General features: G+C 41.2%; 1 protein-coding gene across 1 annotated transcript in view; it reads right to left on the reverse strand.

Moving 5' to 3' along the window:
- LOC104468448 (BMP-binding endothelial regulator protein-like) overlaps positions 1–23,571 on the reverse strand; it is a gene marked incomplete at both ends in the record, with an annotated part of 34,124 nt that extends 10,553 nt beyond the window's left edge. Inside the window, 2 exons of the mRNA XM_010082575.1 lie at positions 2,563–2,662; positions 23,486–23,571. Of these exons, the coding sequence (XP_010080877.1) occupies positions 2,563–2,662; positions 23,486–23,571 (186 nt within the window). The remainder of the gene's footprint in view (positions 1–2,562; positions 2,663–23,485) is intronic.
- Positions 23,572–24,348: the final 777 nt, after the last annotated feature.

Consider the following 24,348-nt stretch of genomic DNA (forward strand, 5'->3'; position numbering starts at 1 on the left):
GAAAGAGCAGAAAAACTTACTCAGAAAACTCATATTTGCTTTGAAAGTTAAGCCCTCGAGAATTTTTTTTTTTCATTCTGAAATTTAAAGCTGTTCTTGCATCTTAATCACACAGGAAATGCCATCCTAGATCAGAACAAACTTCCTTCTAGCCAAGTATCTTCCTTCTGATAGCAGCCAATGACACCTAGGAAAAAGTGAAAACTACAAGGCAAGGTCCACAGCTCTGCTTTAGCCTCCAGAGGGGCGAGAATGAGCAGCCTACCTGGTATTTCCCCAGTGGGCACTCCACAGACTCACACAGAGACATAAAAGGACATCTTAATTTGCACCCTACTCCTTTCCTAATAAACCCAACATTTAGCTTTCCATCCAGAGAGCTACTGGAGGTTGAGCTGATCCTGCCACCAAAGTATCTTTTATAACACGGAAACAGTTGCTAGTTGGTAATTGTCAACTCAGAGCCCAGCATTACATTTGTAAAGCCAGGACTGTTTTGTCCTGCGTGTATCCATTTATTCCCATCCACCTTAGCTTCCTTTGCTGTTTTGTCATCAGTTGTTCAGTGTCCTAAGAACCTTCTGCAATTCCTCGCAGGCAGCCCTCCCTCCTCCTTTACTATGCTAAGGGATCAGATCATCAGCAGCAAACTTTCTGTCCCTCTTCACCCCTTTTCTAAATAATTTCTGAGCCTGCTGACAAGTTGAGGTCTTTGCAAGGATCTACTGGTAGCCTTTTTCCATTATGAAAATAACCATCCATTATCATCACCTGTTAGTAATTTGTTGATGAAAAGAGTTTTTCTACAAACTCAGGGCTGCTTAGTTTAGTAGTTTTTGGTGAGGGATCTTGTTGTATACCTATTAGTTGGATCTCTCTCTCCATATACTTATTGATACATTCAAAGGACTCTAGCATCTTTGTAAGACATAACTCTCCTCCCTTATATCGCAATTATCCACGTGCCTCCTAATTCTATTTTTGAACAATTTCTATTAATTTTCCTATTAGAGATGCCAGACTCAAGCCTATTAATGTCCTGTAGGTACTCATCTCAAGTCCAGACAAACAGAAAATCTTACAAGGAGTCTTGTAATAATATATAAAAATAATATAGTAATTAAACAAGTAATTATTAAAACAATATTTGTATCTTCAACTTTGAAACATTAATTTTCTTTTAGTGTAGAATAATTTTGTATGCATGCATGCACATATGCATATGTATGCAAATAAAATTTTCAGACCATTGACCAACTACACATCCCATTATGGAAATGAAAAAATCAACCTCCAGCCTAATCAAACCAATGCTTAGGAATCTTTTTCTATAAAGCTGACAGTAAACACAATTTGACAAAAGAAATAAACTACATCTAATTTATGTAAGAGGTAACAACAAATTCTTACTGTTGCAGCAATGCTTTAAACTTTTTTTCCAATTAAATTCCTTTTCTTTTAGGTGTCAGACTCCTAGACAAATCCTTGAATTGAGGCTGGCCAAACCTATTCCAAAGTTGCAGCACAGAAGCAAATCATGAGCACAGCAGCTAACACACTTCTGCAACCATCCAGAAAAAACACATATCCATCATCCATCTCTTCCATCTGAATTTCAGCATAATCTGTTTTCCTGCATTGTATTTCCTTTGGGAAGGCAATAAATGCTTGCATTTCCCAACAATTTATCCTACCCTTTCTCCCTCTCAAAGCCACTCTATCACCACTAGGGAATCAAACAACAGAGAAAAATAAAGCTGTCTGAGTCCAACACTCTCCACCTCATTGATTCTGTCAGCAGTCCCCCAGCAAAATTTGTGTTTTAGAGCATATTCCTTACTTCATCAATATAAAAAAAGACTAGTTTTCAACTTCATCTACTTGTACATTTTTCATGTGTGATAGCTACATACCATGCATGCTGACATCATTTATTTATTCTTTTATATTTGGTAATTATCTCATTCTAAAGAGCTTAGAAGATACAGCACTGGAAAATAAATAAATGTATAACGTTCAGATTGTTGTTCATTCGGGTTTTAACAAAAATGTCCATTATATTATTATTTGAAACAGGAAATATGCATTTGGTTGGTTTGTTTCTAGTATGAGAAGAACTAGAAGTAGTTATGGGTAATTACTCTGCTCTTTGTTCCTCAGAAGCATTATTCCTATTCTGTCCAGCCACACAAAAAGTTTAAGGAATTTCTATTGACCAGTGACTACTAGCAGATCAATGTTGGCCTAAAATATTTCTGAAAAAATTAGAACAGAAGATATCTCTCAAAAGACTGACAACATACCGATGAAGTACAATAAAGATGTATTTCTAAAGGATTCTTACCATCCAAGAACTAATAATTACAGGACCAATACATGAATTTATGTATCTCCACCAGCTTTGTAAAGATATTTCTTTTAATTATGGTTACTGCCCTTTTCTAGCCTCTGGTGACAGTCAAGTCCCAGCTGAGAAGCTCCCAACTTTGTTGTACCTCTGGCAACATAAATGTGAACTAATAACATTTTAAAAAGAGGGAAACAACAGGAAGGGAACTGCACCTTTGCAACGCTCACAGCAAGCTCCTCTCTGCTTAATGACGAGAGCACAGTCCTTGGAGAGCATTGGACACTTCTCCCTTTTGCATGTCACTTCCTTATTCTGAAAAAAAAAAAAAAAAATAGACAAAAGCTATTGCAAGCAAACCAAAACCATAGCTACCATTTCTTGCAATTCAGAAAATAAGATGTGAGGCTAGCAATCTGCTCTTTCGCTTCAGGAGAGGTCCTTGTGATTCAAAAAAAATCTTTCTCCCCTTGAAGGAACACAGTAGAAAACAGTCCCTGAATTATCCAGGAGCCCAAGTAAATGCTGCTTAAACTCCATTTAGACAGGAATTCATGACCACTACCCATCACAGTACAGAAAAAAACAACTCACTGAAGACATCCACTTTATTTAAATGAATAAATAGCTACACAATGCCTGTTAAAACATCCTCAGGGTCTTGAGGTGCTGCCCCATGAACCACACAGCTCGGGAATCATTTCTCACGGTGACAAAAGGACAGATGGGTGAGGAAAAGGTGGCAACTTCAGAGAAAACAAAACACTCTGCCACTCATGAAAGTCATTTTTAGCTATTATTTAGCATTACCTAGCTACCCAGAAGTCCTTCAAAAGAGGCTGCTACATACTCTACTAGAAAAGAGACGACCATAACCCATCTTTCTCCCCAAAATGCTCAGGACTGATGAAACACTACAAACAGGCGGTGTCACTGTACATTATAGCATCATCTTTCTGTGTCAACAAGCCAGCGGTGGCCAACGCCAAAGCGCACACCGACAGCATTAAGGCACGTCAATAGAGGATGCACGACAGGGGGCAGGAGAAATATTCCATTTATAGCCTGCCTTGCCCCTGCGGTGTCAACCCTTCTGGTTAACCCTGCCTTTAAATAAGGGCCAGAAAACAAATACTTTGGGCGTTTCTTTCAGTAAAATTTTGCTGCTTGAAATTCCTGACTGAAGGTAGCCCTCTGAAGTCACCCCCACCTATAATTAGGAGCTCAGTTCATTAAGTGACACAGGTGGCCATTGACTAGATACAAGCACCCACCTCACCCAATCTTATGACTTAATTACAGACCAAAAAAATCAAAGGGCTAGAAAAATGTAAATCATAAAACTAAAGGAAGAGAAGCTGTGCTTCCCAGTCGTTTTCTTTTGCTCCCTGTGGCCTTATTCAAGGTGCCTGTGAAGGATAACACGCAGCTTTTATTACACTCCGGCTCCTTGTCTAAAATCAGAGGTTAATTTTCTTCAAAGTCACTGCCTGATCTGATGGGAGCTATAAACGCACTTCAGTCTTATCAGTATTAATGAGGATTCACTCTTGTCGAGCCAATGTGAAATCAGCAGATGAGAATCAGGCCCTAAAGCGTAGCTGCAGTGACACAAACGACTACTGTCAAAAGCCGTGTCACTGGTACTCTCTGCTACGTGCTGGCTGCTCTGCACCACACTCAACCATAAACGCAATTTAACTGGCAAGTTCAGCTGAATTTATGGCAGGCCTGTAGCTCCGGACTGGCACAAAACAGCCACAGTGCAGCAGTGCATCTGGCTCAACAACTTATTTTTAGAGCTCTGGGTGAAATCCCCATTCCCTTTACGCGAACGTAGTGCCCCCTGACTTTGCCTCTGTAAAGCCTGTTGAAGGGCAGCAGGATCAAGTTCACCAAATTGGCTACAAACAGTCTGCATTTTAAAGGGTTCTCCTAAGATCTGATTCTCTTTTAATCGGTTTCCTCAAGGAAAGATTTAATAAGCCTCGCGGCCCCATTACCTTTATCTGTGGGAAAATCTTCTGCATGGTGAAAGCGGGTTTGAAGGAAGGGCAAAAATCCAGTTTAGAGTGTGTTCCTTTGGAGAACAGGATTTACCCAGCATGCATCATGGACCTCTGCAAGATGCACTGTGCCCTTCTGGACATCCCAGCTGGGCTGGACCCATATCAGGGGTCTGGCAGCAGCTACCCATCGGACTCCCTCTTCAAAGGAAGAAATTATTATTGTGGACAGCAGCGAGAGGGACAAGAAGTAAAACACAGCTCCATATTTATTTTTGTTCCCCAATTCCCAGGGGACTCCTAGGGCAAATGTCTCATGCAGCCCAGCTTCTCAGGCAGCTTCTCGCCCTCTCCCCTGCTCTCAGGTACATCCTGACATGGTTGCTTCTTGTTGGCGATGCAAAAATGTTCCTACGGATGACCCTGACGCACAGATTTCAAACAGGAGATACTTGCTAAGTACAGTTCCTAAGTAAAATCCTCCTGTTTGTTCCACATCACTTAAATCAGAAATCTTCTCTGCTAATGAAGAGTCTGGTACCAGGGGAGCAGCCAAATTTAGATCTTGGTCTTCTTCCCTTCTCACCAGCAATGCTTGTGGCTCAGCCCCAAACTCAGGACCTGCATTACAGGTGAGGACGGAACTAACTGGAAAGAGAAAACAAAACTGAATCAGGCTGTACAGCCTAGTGACTAGGACGTTTCCTAGGAGGGAAGATTTTGGAGTTCATGTCCTGGTGCCAAGGGCTGTTTTACATTAAGTAGCTGTTCCACGTAAAGAACATTTGTGTATCCCAGGTAAACTCTGCCACCATGACATGCGCAGCTAAGCACTTAAGCGAGGTGGGATTTGCAAAGCTGATATTCCTTCTCTCTGTCAGGTATTATAGGCAAGCCCCGATGGCTCCAAAAGTGGCTGTTTCAGATGCTGCCCCAAGGTGCCTAACTCCCTGCCATTGGAGCTGGGCTGCTCTTCCAGAGTGCGAGGTACAGCAGCACTCCAGGCTGCTGCTCCCACAGCTCCTTTTTGGGTTTTTCACTGAACAAATGTACAGAAGAGCCACAATTGCAACATACTGGCCCGGCGTAGTCTTCACAGCAAAATCCCTGTTGTAGTACACAGAGGTGAACATAGCTCTGGGAAGTGCAGACAAGTGCCTCTTGCTTTTTCTAGGACCGGACTTAACCCTGACATTCTTTCTGAAAATATTATTGCTTTATCTCAGTGCAGCATCTTGTAGAAAACTAGGCCAGCAGATGTGGAGGAAAGGGTTAATGTACCATGCAGATCAGCCATAGGACAGCAGCAGATAAAACAGGGCTGGTAAATCATTGTTTAGTCTATTGCAGTTAGGCATTATCCAGTGCAGATCTCCCAGGGCCATTGGGTGCAAAAGTACAAAGATAACACAAAGAACAAGTGTCAGTAGGAGCTTTTTTTTTCCTTTCATGCTGTTGTCCAAAACACTGCTCTTAATGTCTACTGTCCATCTGCTTGTTTCAGTTTTGCTGCCTGCTTCCCTCCCGTTTCACAAAGGCAAAGCAGAGAGTGAGAGCAAATGGACTTTAGCAACAAATCCTTTCCTTCCAAATACATCCCCCTCTTACCCCCAGCAATCATAACTTTTCACTACTTGTCCCAGCCATACATTTAAATATCGCTAAGCAGCTGCATGCAGGAGAACTGTATTACCAAACCTCCATCTGTGTTGTCAACAGTGGTTCTGGAGTTGTTGAAAGCTCTCAGATACTTTGATTTTTGCTGTTCTTAAGAGAGAACCACTTAGAAGCATTCAGAAGCCAACAGTTACGGGAGGGTAGGGGATTTTTCTTGCTTTTGTTTAAAGGACGTGCACTCTGGCACTGAGGAGTGCGGAAGAGACACATGGCTCATAAATACATAAACTGCTTGCTAAATCAGAAACCTGGGAGTCAGTCAAATGCATAATAGGATCCCAAGATTCATAATAACTTTTAATTACAGTCCTGCACAATAGTTATTTTAAACAGATGTTTTATAAATTCACATCTGGGATTTTTATTTATTTTTTGAATTTAGTACTCAGGCACACACACAGAAAGGGACAGAACCTCAGCTAAGGTTTTTACTAGTGTTGCAAAAATGTGGGGTTTTGGGTTTTTTTTAAAAGAGGTTCAGGTTGATCCAGAACAACGCTGCCACAGCTGACGCAACTCCCCAGTCAGCGCTCGGCTTGGCAAAGAGTTCACACTGGAATCCCAGCCTCCCTCGGAAAGGAAAATTTAGAGAAGTGCCGGAGGATCACCCCAGACTCCTCTCCTGCACTCACTGAGCCTGGCTGATGGAGAACTCACGTTTTAATGTGTTTGGGGAAAGATCAGAAAGTTTTGTTGGGTGCCCACATTTCTCACCTCTCCCATGCTTTGCCAGTGGGAACCAAAAGTCTCTTTACCTTGGCGTGCAAAGGTGATGTCAAATTCCCATAGAGGAGAGATACACTAACCAGACCCAATACCAGTGCTACTGCTTCATGTCACCTTTTCTACAACCTTCTCTCAACATGATTTGTTCACCTTCTACATACACCTCATATTTTTACCTTCCATCAAAGAACTCCGCACAAAATAGGCCATTCTGGTGACAAAGTATATCAAACTAATGGTCTTAAACTCATGTGGTACAGTTAAATAAAATGCCAACATGAAAAGAAAAAAAAAACCACACTAAAAAGAAATCTGAAGATTTGGCAGAGGTCTTGGAGAGGACACGTGCCAAACCACAAGCTTGGATGCCGCAGACAGCTTTCTACAGGGTTCCCCACTGGGCTCCTGCCGGCTCACAGCAGCCACCAGGAGGATGGCTCTTTTCAACCTGGATTTGGCTTGGAAGAGGGAAAAAAAAAAAAAAAAATTAAAAAAAAAAAATCAGAAGTCCACTTCATTTCTTCAGAGCTGTACCAAGGAGTGCCTCCATCAGCGGTACCCCAAGCCCACTGTTGTCCTTGCAGATGCAGGTTCTCAAGAGATTAGCTTTCCACAGTGAGAGTCTGCTTCTTTCTTTTTTTTTTTTTCTTTTTTATGTATTGAAAATGCTTTTAGGAGGCTTGCAGTGCATTTCTGATATCCTGAGGTTATTAACTATATTGAATAGGAAAAATGTTGCTTAAACATTCATTTAACCCAAAAAAGGCTGAGGAGAGAAAAAATAATAATAATAAAAGAAACAGAGACAGATTAGATAGAAATATGAACTACCATTAATGGCTAATCCTGAAAACATTCATATTTTACCATTATTCATCACAGTCCCACTAGCAAGTCTGATAGGACTCCGCACCAAGTAGTTCACAGTGTCCTTAAATTTCTGCCAGGAGAAGCCTGTGGGATCATCCACCACAACAATAACAATTTTCAAACAATGGCAAAAGTTACCCTCCAGGAATTTGGGATGCAGCTTTCAAACATGCACATATGACCTCGGGAAAAGAAAAATGCCATTTGAAATTCATTAAACAAGTGCACTTAAGTCACTTAGGCAACATCTCTGCTACAAGGCGCAGGGCAGGCTCCAACACAAGCCAGAACACGCCGCGTGCCATGACCTGCATGCTCTGCAGCCATGCTGATGGCTCTCTGCCAGATGCTGCACACGGCCAGAGCATCCTCTCAAGTGTGCACGGAGCCACGCTTGGTCCACATAGGCCACGGGAGCAAAGGTCTGGGCCAGTGCCAGCCACGGGGCTCTGTCCCTCAGCAAAGCTCAGGAGCACCAGGCTCTCGCTGTGTGCCTGCACCTATGCTTACGTGCAGGCAACCCCAATGTTGGGCCAACTGGAGAACAGGCTCAGACACGTGCGCAACTCATGGTCTAGACAAATCCTGAGGCACTTTCTGAAAATAGTACCCTTGCTCCTTTTGCACTCCTGCCTGGAACTTGCCGTCTCGGGTACGACTTACAAACTTCCCTTTAACTGGCGGAGTTGATGCAAGCAAGCAATCCCTGCTAATACTGTGGGGCTGCTGTTTTTCATGAGCATTTCTCTGCCTGAGCAAGAGCTTCAATTTCTCCGCCTGAGCAATTTGGCTTCAGAGAGGAGACATCGCTCCCCAAGGAGAGATGTTTGCAGACATTTCAAACCACTATCGAGGGACATAAGATAAAAGGTCTCATTTCCCTTGTTCCCCTCCAATTATCTGTTGGGTTTCTTTTTCCTTGCAAAAACAAATTTTGTGGGTAGAGCAACAAAAATGAGTTAGCAAATTAGGTGCGTTTCTAAATTCAAGGTGGAAAAAAAAATATTTCCCTATAAAACAATGTGTGTTCTCTGCAAAATGATACAGTTCTCTCTGCTTAACCACATCAACCTACAAACACCGAGGCATATGCTTCACCCCACAGAGAGAAAAATACTATTATTTTAAGTGTGTGTTCAATTCCAATGGGAAAACTCACAGGAGTGAAGCCAAACATCTCTTCAGTACTTTCAGCATTAGGTCCTTGCCCGTGGCACAACATGACCATGATTTCAGCGTGAATTGCATTAGACACAAATGATGGTATTTCATCAGGAATGAAATATGCCAGTTTAGTCCACAGAGTCTCTCTTTCCTTTTTTGAGCAGCGCCCGCAGTAGCCTCCGATTTATCCCCTCATCCCTGTAATCTTAGTTTATCTGGCCTCCCTGAGGGCGAGCAGGGAGGAGGCTGCAGCTCTCCCTGCGGTGATGCTCAGCCAACATCAAACCATCCCCCTTCATAATTTGAGCTCTCCCCTCTCCCTAGGAAAGACGATTAAAAACCAGGCCCTGCTGAAAGATGACACTGAATTTCACTACAAATGGGTATTCCCACTGCTGTGAGGAAGGCGTGAGTATCTGCAAGTCATTCAGGACACATCACTCACAACCCCTTATAGACTGAACTAATTTTTTTTTTTTTTCCTCACTGTGTTTAATGATGTTCACCAGCAAACTGACCTTGGTTGCTGGCTGCAGTCTTGACGCTCCCTGACAGCAGCCCACTGCAGTACTACGTGGTGAAAAGAAAGCGCTTTCTTCCTCTTCATGTTTGTTTGTACTAATGCCACTGTGAAGCCTGCAGCTGCCATCAGACATTGCAGAAGCACATCAGCCAGCAAAACTTTTTGGATGATCACTGTCCCTTTCATAGAGGGTAAAGCAGATTATGCCAAAAGTTTAAAATAAATGCTTAAATCATTTGAATTCAATAAATTTTAGATCAAGCCATAGCATCATGTTCTGTCCCATTTCAAAAATTAACTCAGTCCCATCAAAAGAGTGTCCTAACAATGTTCTAATTTTGTTTCTTAACTACTGCCATCCTGGTCCTATAGACTGTGTTCAGCTTATTTTCCAGCAGACTTTGCCAATGAGAGAAAAAGAAAACCATGAATACAATAAAAAACAAAACAAAACATACATACATCAAAATCTGAGTCCATGAGTTCAGAATTCCTATTTTTGGATAACTGTATCTTCTACTACAGACTGAATACTGACCAATAATAATTTTTCTTCTACTGATGTGAATTAAAACTTCATTTGACATTTATTTAAAAGAGAAGCATTATCTGTATTTTTAATAGCTATCATTTAATCACATTTTGATGGGCTAAAGATACAAATATGTTATCCAAACAATAGTTACCTGTCATTGCATCTTTATTGCCTTCTCTGGCTGAAGTCTGCTTACTCGACCCTTACGTTGGAGATTTAGGTAGTGGCAAATGCTCCAGTTTTGGGCTTGAGCCTGTTCTAAAAACTTGGAACAAAGCAGCCCTTGAGGCCATGTACTTCTTAAGGAGTTTAAAAAGTCCAATGGGCCTCCTAACTTTGCAACAAGTCATATCCCATGAAGAAACTCACTTCTGTACAACATAAAACCAGGGCTAGATTAAAGAAATGGGAAGAAAAAAAAAGCAAGGTCCCCTGCTGCTCTGTCTGGCCAGAATCATGTCTTTTACTGCCCATATCCTCTAAAGAAACGATGCTCTCATGATATATTACCCTAATACATCACCAAGTGACAGTTTTCTCATGATACTGTATCCTCAAAGATGTGATGCATGCCAGAAGCAGCAACAGGAGATCTCGGCTGGGAGAGGGAAGGGGGAGAGGTTTTTATTTTTATTATTTTCTTCCCTATTTTTAATCTCCAAGTTGTTTTTTTTAATGTTATTTTGTCAGGAAAATCCCTGTCAATCCCAGCTTCATAATCCAGAGGACTCCTAGAAGTCTTGCAGCAGTAGCACAGCTTTTAAACTGGAAAGCACCAAAAAAACCCCAAAAAACCAAAACAAAACCACCAAACCCAAACAACAAAAAACCCAAACAACCCACCTCTTCATTTAATTGAAGTAAGTTTTGAAATAAGACCAAAACACTTGAGGAACAACAACCAAATAAAAATAGTAGCCCAAAAAGAAAGCAACAAGAGTCTGTTTTCTATTATAAAATTATTTAGGCAAGATGCCTCCAGAAACTGCTGTTTTAATGAACTTGCAAGTAAACTGAGTGCTGACCCCGCGTTTGTTTTCTTACGTGATCTTGCCTGTGTTACACAGTGGTATTAGCAAAGGAGGTTATTCACAGCAGTCTGTGGAGAGAAGGGGCAGCCCCCAGCTTGTCCATCTGCATTGAGAAGAGTGGGAAGAGGCAAGGACCAAGAGCATTTCAGGCAGGACTCAAGAGGGCTCACTCCTTTTTGCTGCAATTGCTCCGTGCTAATAAAATCTTGGAGGAGCAGCCAGGAGTCCGAACTCACAGACAGCTCGTGGCAGCAGTCATCCTCAAGCAGACTTCATCCAGTTGGTGCCAGCAAGAGAAGGCTCAACACCACGGGAGAATTTAGTCAGAAAAACTTGTGCCACAGTGATGTTTTATGTGACACATCTCATTTCAATGTGTTTCTAACTTGTTATCTACTCAAGCATTTCTATGAGTTTATACTTCATATATACTCAAGGTTATGATGGATACAAAGCTTCCATCAGATGCAAAGAAGGAAGATGGAATAAGCTTTCCTTCATTGTGACCAACTGCACTGCCAAATTAAGTTAGATTGTGACTTTCAAAACGTCAGCCAATGCTGTAGCTACCAGGAGAAAGAGCACAGTTTGACTGGTGAACTAAGCAAAAGCCACATGGAAGTCATCGGGAGGAAACTAAAAGCCAAAGTTGTCAAAGTCATTTTCACAGTCCTTGAGCTGACTTGGACCATATATTTAGTGTCCTGGCCCTCACTGCTTTTGGGTGAGATGTAGCAGCCTTCATTCACCGCAGTGATCACCCAGCCACATGACAATACCCTTGCAGTCAATGAACCCACCCATCCAAGTTCAGAGGTTTGAGCTGGGCTCTTCAGCACAGACACAAGCACAATGCCCTATGTACTGGGTAGACCCGGTTATTTAAACAGTTATTTTTAAATGTTGCTCTGGAAAGAAGTTTGCTGTCCAAAATAAGAAACGAATATTGCACAACCACTTTCTGCTTGAAAAATCCAGCGGTTAAAACACATTTTTGCATAATTGTAGCCCTGCAGGGACAGTTCTCACTTCTGAAAGGCAAATTCCCTTCTTTCTGTTTTGCACATGTACAAACAAACAGAATCTGGTATGTCCAAAGCCTGTGAATCTCAACTATAATAATACATTGAATAGAAACCATACAAGCAGATTTTTCTTCAGCCTGTGTTCTCTTCACTCCTTCCTTTCCCCCTGCCCCACTTGCACTGCTGGAAGTAAAAAAAATACCTGTTTCTGACAAGTAAATGGAGCTGACATGAGAGTGAAGCTCTAAGGTGAACGGGGTATGTGCAAGTAATTTGTCTTCTTGACAAAGTGATTTTTAGTCACCAGTGGGACACTTTAAAGACATCTGAACGGTTGGCCTTGACCACCAGCATTTCTTACAGCTTGTAAAGGGACCCACGGGACCAAGAACACAACTTGCTTTTGGAAGAGACTCCTGCAGTGGTACTTCTTGAAGGAAGTAAAGGCAGGGTGATCTATCAGGTGCCATTAAGGTCTCTGCTAGCAGGTTATATTGACATAAGGATGGCCTCTAGATAGCATCTTATTAACCCAATTAATGAGACACAAATGACAGGAAAGGGATTATGCCTCAGTAGAAGTCCACAGCGGTCATGAGGGCAACCCGAGATGGTTTCATTGCGTGGTACAGCGCCGTTCTCTTTGAAGAGCAAGAAATCAGGCAGTAACACTACCATCTGGGCAGCTAGGGTTGGGAAAACACAGGGGAAGCAGAAAGATGGCCTGAAATCCAAAGGTTTTGCACCTTCAGCACAGAAGGGCTCTTTATGATGAGAGACTCAAGTGCCTTGTAAAAAAGAGAACCTGGGGCTGAACCGAAGAAAACTTGAAAGTATCCACTTGAGGTCTTGGAAACTTCACTTTTTTTATTAATTCTACCTTCCTCCGCAATTAGAGAAAGCCCTCATTGCCAAGTCACAGCCCGATCTGAGCTGGAAGAGAACAATGTTTCGTCCAGCCTGTCCGCACTGCTGCGTTTTACACAGCCAATTGAAACGCACTCCTCTAGCCTAGAGAAGAGTGGGAAATTTCCTGACCAAGATGAGATCACTAATCTCTGCATCAATGACTCTCGATACACTTGACAATAAACTGCTTTTCTCCCATAGCCAAGCTGTATGATGTAAGAGGAGATGCTCCTGTCACCCAGGTCAGAGCAGTGAATCCCAAATGGCACAGTATGAGGTACTTGGCCCCAAAACAGAGAGAGGGGTTTAGGGTAATTCTTCCTACTCAGCAACTCCTGTCAGCTCTCTGCTCAGCACATTAGCTGTAAGAAATCCCTGTTCCGAGTTGTCTTCTCAATGGAGGAGACAAGGCACTTAGCATGGGCTGCTTGAGCCAACAGCCCAACCTAAGCACTACTCAGTGGGTTAACCTAAACCCTCTGATGGCAACGGGACCTTATGGTGGCAACGGGACCTTATGGTTGTCCAAAAACACACAGTAGTAATATTAAGTCTCCAGAAGATGCTTTAAAATCCTTTTAGACCTCTGGTTCCAGAGCCATACATAGCTTTCCTGGAGTCACATCACGTCCGTATCCTCTCACCTAAAGCTCTAGTTTTTGTGCTGTCTCATATGCAAGAGGGAATGCCCAAAGAGGCTGAAGCTGCCTACTCATCTCTCCAGCCAGCTGCCTTCCAACGAACCTCCTTTCTGCTGTAGGTGATTTGCTTTCTTTTTCCCTTTCTGGCTCCCACCTTTGTACGTTTCCATATGTGGACTGCTTTAATTATGCCAAGAAACTTGATGACATCAAAGACATCCATTTTATATGAAAATGATTATATACAGTTTTAGGCACCGAATACGTACCATTCGCGTAGCAACAGCTACATAAAACTACTTGAATTTCTTACTACCATGGCCTAGAGTTCTAGATATTTTTTAAATTTCCACTTCAGATTGATTTTTGGCTCAAATAGTTTTCGCTTGAGGATTGGAAACCTTGCCAAGTTAAATCAGACATATACAGCCGTTTTTCCAGAAGCTATACAAATTGCACACCTCTTCTGTTTCCTCCATGTTTTCATGTTAAACAAGCTCTGGTTCACTATCAGTGCACTATGCTGCATCTTACATGTCCACATCAGCAAGTTTCTCCAAAAAGGCTTGATTCGTTTAGATCATAGACAAATTATGCCTCAGGCATGCGTCTGTTAAAAAGGTTTCTTATGCTACTGCATCATCAACTTTTTAATGTATAATGATTTTAATTGTCCAGCATTTTTTATCCACTGTTTTTACAAACAACCCATATACCCAAATCTTGGTTTACAGGATAAGAAGTTTTCATGCTTTGCATTCTGCCTGCCAACATAATTTCATTCATTTATTTTAAATAAAAAGCATTTGCCAGACTGAATCACCAATACAGAAAAAAATTATACAGGAAAAAAAAATAGTCTGTCACAAGCAAATGATCAACAGTCTCTCTGGAGTAGGAGAGCCTGTTGCTCTTATCAGTATTTTAGGTCCCACAGGGAATCCTTCAGCTAATAGCCTTATCTCGAGCCCAGCCACCCTGCCTGGCTCCTGCCTGCCCCAAGGATTTCCAAGTGGCACAACCTGGAGGTGTTTCACTAACTGGCACAATCAGCTCATAACCACTACGCAGCCTTAGAGCAGTCGTTTATCATCTCTTCCCCATCTCTCCCAAATCATGCCTCAACTGCACATCACCACCCAGACAGAGAAAAAGGAGAAGGAGACAACCCCAGGAGAATCAAGGCCTGTTATTCTTCAGATGCTAATAAATCATAAGACAAACCAGAAAAACAGATCCAAATTTATGACTCTAGCTGGCCATCAGAATACATTTTGATGGTTCCAAACCTTGGGGAAAATCCAATTCCCATCAAAGCCACTTAATATAATTGAATATAAAGATGTCAGAATAGCTAAAAAATAAATAAAACAAGAAAACAAAACCCAAAACACACAACTTGCAGCCTGTGAGCTGTCAGAAATCTGCTTTTCCTGGACAGGGCTCAGCAATACCTTGGCTTCCATCCTCCCAGGTAAGGAGGAGCACAGAGCTATGGCTTCCATGCCTCAAGTGAGATCTTGAGCTACAAAAGAGGAGGTGAGCCATACCAGGGGTGTCTGGAGAAAGAGGCAGCTGGCCCTGCAGCCAACTGGGGAGCCTGGGGTTACACCTTAGCATCCCAGGGCTGAGCAACACCTGGTTTTCAGCATGAAGTAGAAATGGTAGTCTTCAACCTCTCAAGTCAATTCTATTTCATAGTTCTGCCTTTTGCCGTAGCACTTCACAGCACAAACATACAATGCTTCCCTCTCTGAAAAATCTAAGGTGCAACACAGAAAATGAAAACTACAGCCAGGAGGCTGATGTATAGAACAGACGAAGAAACAAGTAAAGAGGATGCAAATCATAGATGATGCATGAAGACATGGGTTTTTTTCCAGAGAGGTGGTGGTACACAGTCCTAGTTTAACAGCCCATTTCGGACCAGTCTAGAGCAAGTGGATTCCAGACACAGGGGGAAAATGGAAAAAAAGAAGTGCAAGAAAAGTCTAGTAAATAAATTGGAGACAGACAAAAAGTATACGAAATCCAGGTCTCAGCACACAAGGTCGGCTCCTGGGGATGACAAGGGATGGGGTCCATGCTGTACTTGGACCCAGACCTCAGCACTTGACTCAGATGGATGCAAAATGCTGCACAGAGATCAATCGGACAAACAGTCAGACTAGGAATTTTTGAGATGCAGCTTAATGCATAAGATGAAGAGGCCAAGAGGCCTCAGAGGAAATAATCACAGCAGTTATTAGGTACAATATGAGCAAGTACCGGTATGATAGTCATTTTAATGGCAGTATTACAGGTAAAAGCTTTGATACAATAGCATTTTTTTCTTCACAATGGCCTTTTATTTGACCATAAGCGCAATATAAAAAGGTTGCATTTTCATTTGATTTTTTGGCTGTTGCTTAATATTTTTCTTCCCTCAAAAATTTCTATTAAAACATGATGGGGAAATAAAACCAGATATTTGGTGGGGAAAAAAATATCTATTTTTATATAGTGGCACAGAGCAGAACAGCAGAAGTACTGACACTGTGAGCCATTCACTTACAGGACCATAATTCTTAAAAAGACCGTTAACAACTCAATGGAAGAAACTTGAAAGCTAATAAAAACTATATACAGGTAACCGTATGCTTTTAAAATGCCATTTTGATATTGGACCAGCTCTTTAATAATGTATTTCTTATTGGCAATAAAAAAGTGCCTTAACTTAGACTGATCCATTTTACACTTATTGTAGACACATTCCAAAGACATTTGCAACTTACATTACATTTTTCCCATTTAGTTTATGGCATTTTTCTGCCCTTCATATTTTCCCACATATTATTTATACATTTTAAATATATTCTTTTGTATTTGGAATTCTCTGATCCTCTAATTATGCCAAAGAGAATCTCATTTCCATACTTGATGGATTGGATCTTCATCATCGTTACAGTGACATCCAACCAGCTCTCTTCCAGGAGAGTTGTGCTAAGACCTATAATCAGTTCAGCACGGTGTGCACATGTATGTTTGCTCACTGCAGCTGACTCTATGTTAGAAATGTGCAAGTAGCAAACTCTTTACTATCCCACGTGAACAACATGAAACAGCTTCTTCAAGCAGCAGCTTTCCAGACAGGCTTCATTATAAGCTGTCACATATGACCATGCACTACATCTCCAAACCAAATGTCACGACAAAGCATAGCGAACTGAAGGCAAACATACCTGTGCAGGGATGTGCCACACTCTGAGGTGGCTCTGGGATGTGAAGCAAAGTACAGAAAATGGACTTGAAATGGTCCACAGAGGGCACAATCACAACACCCAGCTATACAATGTACTCATTCACTGAAAGAGAGGATTAGATGAGATGTTGCACGTGATACTGCTTGGCCAGGGTGGCCCTATCTGTATATGGGACTAAACTGACATGAACATTGCCTCAACACCACTATTGGAAACTTAGAGGATCGAGCTAGAGTAACCATCTTCTACCATAGAGAGTTTGTGTTTCATTCTCACAGGCCAAAGTCTTGTCTTACAGGTGTTGCATGAATTAAGAACAAGTACAACTGGACCCACCTGAACTTCAGAAGAAGTTACCAAAGCGATAGTCTCCACAGCCAGCTCTCAGCTCTTGATTCAATTCACTTCTCACTTGCAAAACCATCTTCATACAAATATATATCCTATATTGTGTATATTGTTCTTTGGTCTCCACGACAAAGCACATATGGGACACCCAGCTGCACCAGACATGGAATTATGACTGGTTTTTGTTTTCAGGGTTTGTTTTTGGGGTATGGGGTGTTGGTGGGTTGTTTTTTTTTTTTTCTTCATTTAAGAGATGGCATATACATCTGTATCTTTTTAAACTGGATGAAAACTAATAAAGCTTTCATCATGTTAGAGCATGTTTGTGTTCCAGGAACCCTTCATACACCAATCAAAACAACATTCTCTTTTGCAGTAATATGGGGGTGAAAACTACCAGTACACTACTGTATCACAGGCTTTTTTGTCTCTTTGTTTGCTATTTTTGTGGGTGAAGAGAAAGCTGATTATATTATACAGTAATAAAGACCAAGAATATTTAAATTGAAAGAAGATGCAGTCTTGGTAGATTCTTGATGTATGTAAACTATTGAAATTAAATTAAATAAAATAGGTATGAAAGAATTGTTTGATGATTTTTTTTTTTAATATGCACCACTCCACTAAAAGTCATCTGGGCTGCATTATACCTTGACGCAACAATTGAATCCTGATGTACAAAAACACTGCCATCTTCACCGAACATGTGTCAAACACTTGCTCTCAGGCTAGCAACGCTCTTTCAACTTGTGCATTTTGCCACAGAAATCCAATATGCTATAGGTAAAAAAACCCAGTAAATCTAGTAGCTTTCTTGCTTTAGTCTGCAACGAGGACATGGGTTTTTTTTGGGGGGAGGCACAGGAAGGACCAAGCGTTGAGGTTATTTCTTACATTTTTTTGGTTTGCTTGCACTTGGTTTCATGACTCTGTTGGTTCAAGCCAGGTAGAACACTAGGTCTTATAACAATGCATTTAACATAATTTTTTATAAGCAAAGGTCAAATTCTACATTGCACATTTGGATTTAAAAGTGGAAATTTAAACTACAGAACGATGTTTCATGCTGAATAAAACTTATGCCAAGCCAAGCTCTGATTTCTAGTTTCCTGAGCCCCTGTCTCCAAACTTTTCTCAGGTTTCCAACACTTGGTTACACTTTCTGGCTCACATTTATTTCCTTCTGTTCTGGATTTAGGTGATAAACGGTTGAGACATATGATTACCACTGCTCAGGTGCAGTTGGCAAGTTCGAGGTGCAGGCATGAGGGAAGGGGGGAGGAAAAAAAACATGGGGGAAATGGCACTGGTTTAGATGTGGTTTGTCAAGATCACTATTGGCTTTTATCAGCTGTTTCTTGACACAATTCACTTTGTTCTAAAGTATTTTGGAAAAATAAAAAAATAATGAAGGAGCTTTTGTCCCCACAAAGAACACACCAAATATAAAACCCTTCATTCTCTTAAAAAAAAATAAATTAAAAAAGCTCTTGCGATGTGAAGGCCACTGTTAGCTGAGGTTTACTTCTCTATTTCCTTGAAATTCCTGGCTTCTCACCTGTCCCTTTCAGCTGGCATTTTCAGTACGTTCATTTTAAAACTACATCCACACTGGCCAATGGCTAGATTATTCTTGGATCTCTGCTTGCTTCTGGCAGCGCGTTCAGGGTCTGTGCAGATGATGATAAATGAGCACGAAATGACATGGCTCTCCTCGCCCCCACTGGCACCACGACCTGTCATCGTTGTCACCGCTGAGCTCGTCTCACCTTCAAAAAACTCAGCACCCAGAAGTTTAATTCAGGCTAAGTTAATTCTGCGGTGTTTTTACATTCTCGTCCTATACGCACAGGTTCTCGTTTCACCTATTCTTGATGGACTGTAGTATTTTTATGTCTTTTCCACGCGCACGTTGAAGTATATATTTCTTGAAAGCAAACGCCGTAATATCAGGTGTGAGCCTACTTCTATTTTGAGTTTCAGATACCTTCCAGCCAAAAAGCTGTACCAACAAAAACTCGGTTGCACTTGATCATTTACCGTACTTGTACCAGAGCTGAACTGAAATATTCCATGCCTAGATTATACGCTGACACCCATATAAAAGAAATCTAATCAGAAGTTCTCCCAAAATTCTGTTAGTAGTATTTTCCCCCTAACATTTTGAAATCCTTAATATACAAAAAGTCCAAAACTTACCAAAATGTAGTAAGTTTTCACATTTACAAAGTTTTGTTTCTACTAACAGAATTTTACTCATGCCTCTACTACCCTCAGCCCAAAACTTTCACATCGGAAATATAAAGATCTGAATCTGTCCTACATGACATGTTTGGGTTCCTTAAACTGCCCAAGGTGTGTGAAATGCTCCTATAGACTGAAATAAACTCATTTTTCCACAGAAGTGGGAGAATATTCTTAGAAGATAATTTTTCCATTAGGTAGTGTAATTATAATTGCTTGCGGTCTTAAAGCATTTAGTAACTGTAATAAAAGAATCCATTTCTCAAACTGAATCAATATAATTCCATTAGGAACACCATCAAGGTTATATATTTTTACCTATAATCACCATTGCCAATTCAGACAAGTTCTTTAAAATCCAAACTTTTTTCAGTTAACTTCATAACCCACAGTTTCATTACTTTGATTTTCAGAAGCCCACAGGACATGAGATTTTCTTACTGTTGACCACTAAGCATAAGAGAATTTCACAGTCATGTTCTCTAACATATTTTTTGGACTGTCAAGGGTCACATCGTTATCCAAAATAATAGTTTCCCTTTTTTTTTTTGACAACAGTATTTTTTCTTCACAGAGTTGGTTGACTTGGACCTTGTTACTGCCCATCACATCCAGCATTTCCTTTTGGTTGTTCCCCTTCCTCCGATGCAGAGTTTGCTGCAGCTTAGAGCATTTCCCACCCTTTCATCAGAAAAGTCTTCAGCTATAAACACAGTTGCAATGGGACGCTCAGTCACGGCACTTCACAAGTAGCACCATCCTGCACTTTTTACATGATCTAGCTTAAAAAAAAAAAAAAATTCCAATTTTTCGGAGATGCGGAACCACAGACATTCCAAGTGGAAGTGGACAGAAGACCAAAGCACACTACCTCTAACAGCATTTTGCAGATAGCAACAGCAAGTCATAAATCAGACTTCTCAAAACCTCTGGATCATGAAGTCAGCTTTGTGATGGCCTTTGCCCATCCATGCCTCAGAACAAGCTCAGGAGAACAGACACACCAAAAACCTGGCATCTGTGCAGCCTGCTCATTGTCAGAGAGACAAAAAAGAAAATGAGTGTGTTCATACTGTGACTATACCACCCACATTCACTTGTAAAGGGAAAGTGCATGAAGTGAGAAGGGATGGCTTTGTAGTCAAACCATTAGACCAGGAGTAAGGAGACCTCAGCTTTCATCACAGTCCTACAAGAAATTCCTTGTGGATGAATCAAAATCTTTGACTTTGATGTTTTTTCTCAAAAAAAAAAAAAAAAAAAAAAAAAAAAGGCAATTTCTTGCAGTCAGCTGTAATTAATGACCAGTTCTTTGGAGATCAAATTCATCCCTGTTTATTAAGTGCTTAGCGATGATTAGTTGGACAGCAATATACCACTGCTGAAGTGTTGTAATTGTAAAAGCTCACAATGAAACTTTTGTCTTACAGATGTTAAAACTGACCATTTTTATGGGCATTATTAAGATCATAAAGATACAAATTACAAATTAGGGAACTCTAGATTTTTAGCCATAGTGGCTTGTTCAGCTGGTAGTTCTTGCATACAGAGCTACAGTGCACATTCACACACACAATCTCTCTTAGTCTTACCTGTTTCCTCGCCCTAAGGGCAAGCATCAGTGCAGTTCCACGTTCCTATCATGAAAATCAGTCTGCCCTGTCTCCACTAATCAATGAGAAAAGACAACTTTTGGTTTTCGTCTTCCTACCAAGACTTCTCAGTAGCGTATAAGGAACTGCATTTGTAATTGCTCTTTGCAGTCTTTGTTGAATTATTGCAACTTACAACCTATGATATCCAGTTTTCACCACATCTGCTATTAGAGTACTACCTGTTGCTTTGCCCTCACAACTGATTTAGCCTGTTAAGAGAAAGCTGGAGACTGCTTTCCATGTGCTGCCTCCCTCTTTCCCCCTTGCTAGGACACATCCCTGTGCTCCGCAGGACACAACCTGCAGAGTCAGTTCTGTCAAACACTTGTTGATTCAGCTCCTGCATTTCAACTCTGCCTCCTCTCATTTGTGAGATGGGGAAAGACCTGGAAGGGAGTTATTTAGGTATTCTTCTTCTTCCCAGAGCTGTTCAGATTTCCATAACTTATGCAGTTATTTATGGCAGCTTACAGTCATGGAAATGTACCACTGCTAGGAGAGACCCGCCATAATCCAACCCAATATTTCAGTTACTTACTTTACTGGTGTTTTTAACACAAGTGCCCTCTGTTGAATTTTCTGTCCTCTCCTGGATAGCAATTGCTTCCTTCCTGGAACAGCTGATTAAACTCTCTTTTCAGTTGCTTACTACTTACAATATGAACATCCATCAGAGTTGCCCTTGAAGGGTATGATCAGTCATCCAGAGGAAGTTCCTCACTGAATCACTGTTAAGCAATCGATATTTCTAGTTGGCTGTAAGGAAACCTGTTTCTCTCAAAATCACCACATAGTTTCTTTTCTTTCTGCTCTCCCCAAACCTCTTAAAATTGACCTTGTTCCTTGTGGGAGGCCTGAACAAAGGTTTCACCAATGGGCTGTCCCGTAAGTCATTGCTCTGGATACTGCACACTATCTCCAAACTAGTTTCCTTCTCCTCTACCAGACCTCCCAGCTTGCAACTCAAGAAACAGAGATCACATTTATCATTTAGCAGAAATAAACCAGAGTGCATCCAGTGCAGGTAACTGCAGTAACTCACTAGGCATCTCTACTCTTAATAAAACTTCGTGTCCTCCTTGTGTAGAAGGGAGCCAAACGCCCTCAGTTGCCACTTCACTAAAGCAAGCCCTCCAAACCGCAGATTGAGAGTTCTTACATCCAATGTCTTTTGCAGTTCTTCATGTTCGTGCACTAAAAGGGTGCTCATTGATTTAACAAAGCCAAGGTCTAGAGAGATCTATAAATACAAGTATTTCACCCTGATGCATTATTGCCCTGATGCCCAAGACTGAACTTCTGCTCCTTCACAGATAAATTGCTTCCTCACTGGTTAACACCAGCTTCCATTAGCAAGAGTGGTGGCAGACATATTTGGGAAGGTGATCCATGATAAAACACAGCTTCGTCTCTTTTTTTTGGTTTTCCCTTTGATTTCTTTACTCACCACATCCCATTCTCCTCTTTTCCCCAACCCCCTCTACTCCAAAGAATCAATAACTTATTCTTTATCACTATTAGCTAAAAAGTTACCGAGTTTGACTTAAAAATCTATTGAACTCAGTGCAGCAATATACATCAGTCTCGGGGGGCTCAAGATCAGGATCCTAGAGTTGCCAAAATCGCTTTCTAAAAGGCAGTCTAAAACAATTATTTAAGTCTTTTATAGATCTATAATAACACTGGCTAATGCTACTAATATTAATAGCAATAATAGAAGGAGTGGAGAGGGTGTCTTGAAAATTCAGTCCTAAAGTATTCTGTACGTTCAGCTACTCTATAACTTCCAAAATGTAAAACATATAGTGCTTTCTGGTCTATACTTTTCTTTGCATTCAACAGCAAATTAAGGTTTATGGCTTTCTTTTAAATATATTGTAGGAAGTTTTATTTAGAACAACTACTTTTCAATATCTCCTAAGCTTTGGCTTGTGCAGCTGAATTGCTCCCAAAAATGCTTGACTCCGAAGCAGAGTACAAGGAAAGGGAATGTTTCTCCCGAAAATGTGTATCAGCTAGTGACATTATTAACCACTGAATTCCCAGCATAGTAGGCAGTGGCATCCCTGGAACTTGCTTTCACTGTCGTCTCGTTGCAGCCTTCACCTTGCACCCTCGTGCAGCTCCTCAGCCGCTGGCGTGTGAAACTAAGCACGTGGGAGCTCGAAGCAGCAGCATTTCCACACCTTACCTTTTGCTCTTTTTGCTGAGCTATGTGCAAAGACTGTTGCATACCCCCCTGACTTTGTGACAGCAGTTTTCCCTCCAAATGCACATGGTAGATGCAGTTCTACAATGTCATATTAAAACAAACAAACAAAACAAAACAAACAAACAAAAAACTTTTGCGCCCAAGAGTTTTAAAGTCAGAGAAATAATTGTCACATCATGGATTGGATTACTTTCCATCAGCTCTGCTCTGAAATAACCTTGGGTTACATAAAGGGGCACCCAAGATTTGATTATGTGAAATATTGTCCTCTCGGTGCAGTTACTTTTAGTATAGGCCTGAATGCTCTTATTATCTGAAATCCAGACTTACCAGGCAAACGCACATGATACAAGGGTTGTCTGTGATAAATGGTATCTGCAGGATTTCCCCTTCATTTTCACATTTTGCAACAGATCCTGAAACAGCAACAAAAAATTAAAAATACTGACATATACCAAGTCCCCCAGCTGTTTTTGGAAACTGTCCTTGTCGCGCTCACATCTAACCCCTGCTCCATTCCGAGACTTCAATTTTAAATTTTGCCTTAATTTGCCCATTTTAAGCTGTGAAAGATGTTCAGCCTTTCTATAAGACTCCAAAGGGAACTGGGAAATAACTGGCCTTTTATTGCCGCACAAACCTAGATTTTCTTTGTGCCCCAGTTATAGCAAAGGCGGCCGCTTTTTCTCTTCTCAGATGACGTGTGGAGAATAACGAGTACTCCACGCAAAGCAGGATACTTCTCTAATGATAGATCCTGAGCTCGCTGAAATCAGAGGAAAGCTGTCCATTACGCTCCGAGGACTTGGACCAGGAGTACAGCACAAGCACTAAACCCAGCATCCTTTTCATTCACAACAGCCAATTGGCAAATGAGTCAAAATTAGCAAGCCGACTGTCAGACAAAATCAAATTAGAAAATCCCTTTATGGCCCTGGCGCTGATTAGCTGGTATTGTGTCATGTTGGAATCACTTCTCGACATCTAATGGCTCCTTGCTTGCTCTAGAAATTGATTCAGCGCTTCCCTCCGTGCCCCAGACAGCAGGAAAATACACCCCTCTACGAGAAATGGGTAAAAAAAAAAAAAAAAAGAAAAAAAAAGGAAAATAAAAAGGGGAAAGGGAAACACAGTTCCTATGTTCACCTGCCCCAAACCACGCGGTTACACCTCCAGCTCCCCGCCCTTCCCCG

The sequence above is a fragment of the Pterocles gutturalis genome, unplaced genomic scaffold (genome assembly GCF_000699245.1).
Source record: "Pterocles gutturalis isolate BGI_N339 unplaced genomic scaffold, ASM69924v1 scaffold25811, whole genome shotgun sequence".
In the NCBI taxonomy this organism is placed as follows: Eukaryota; Metazoa; Chordata; class Aves; order Pterocliformes; family Pteroclidae; genus Pterocles; species Pterocles gutturalis.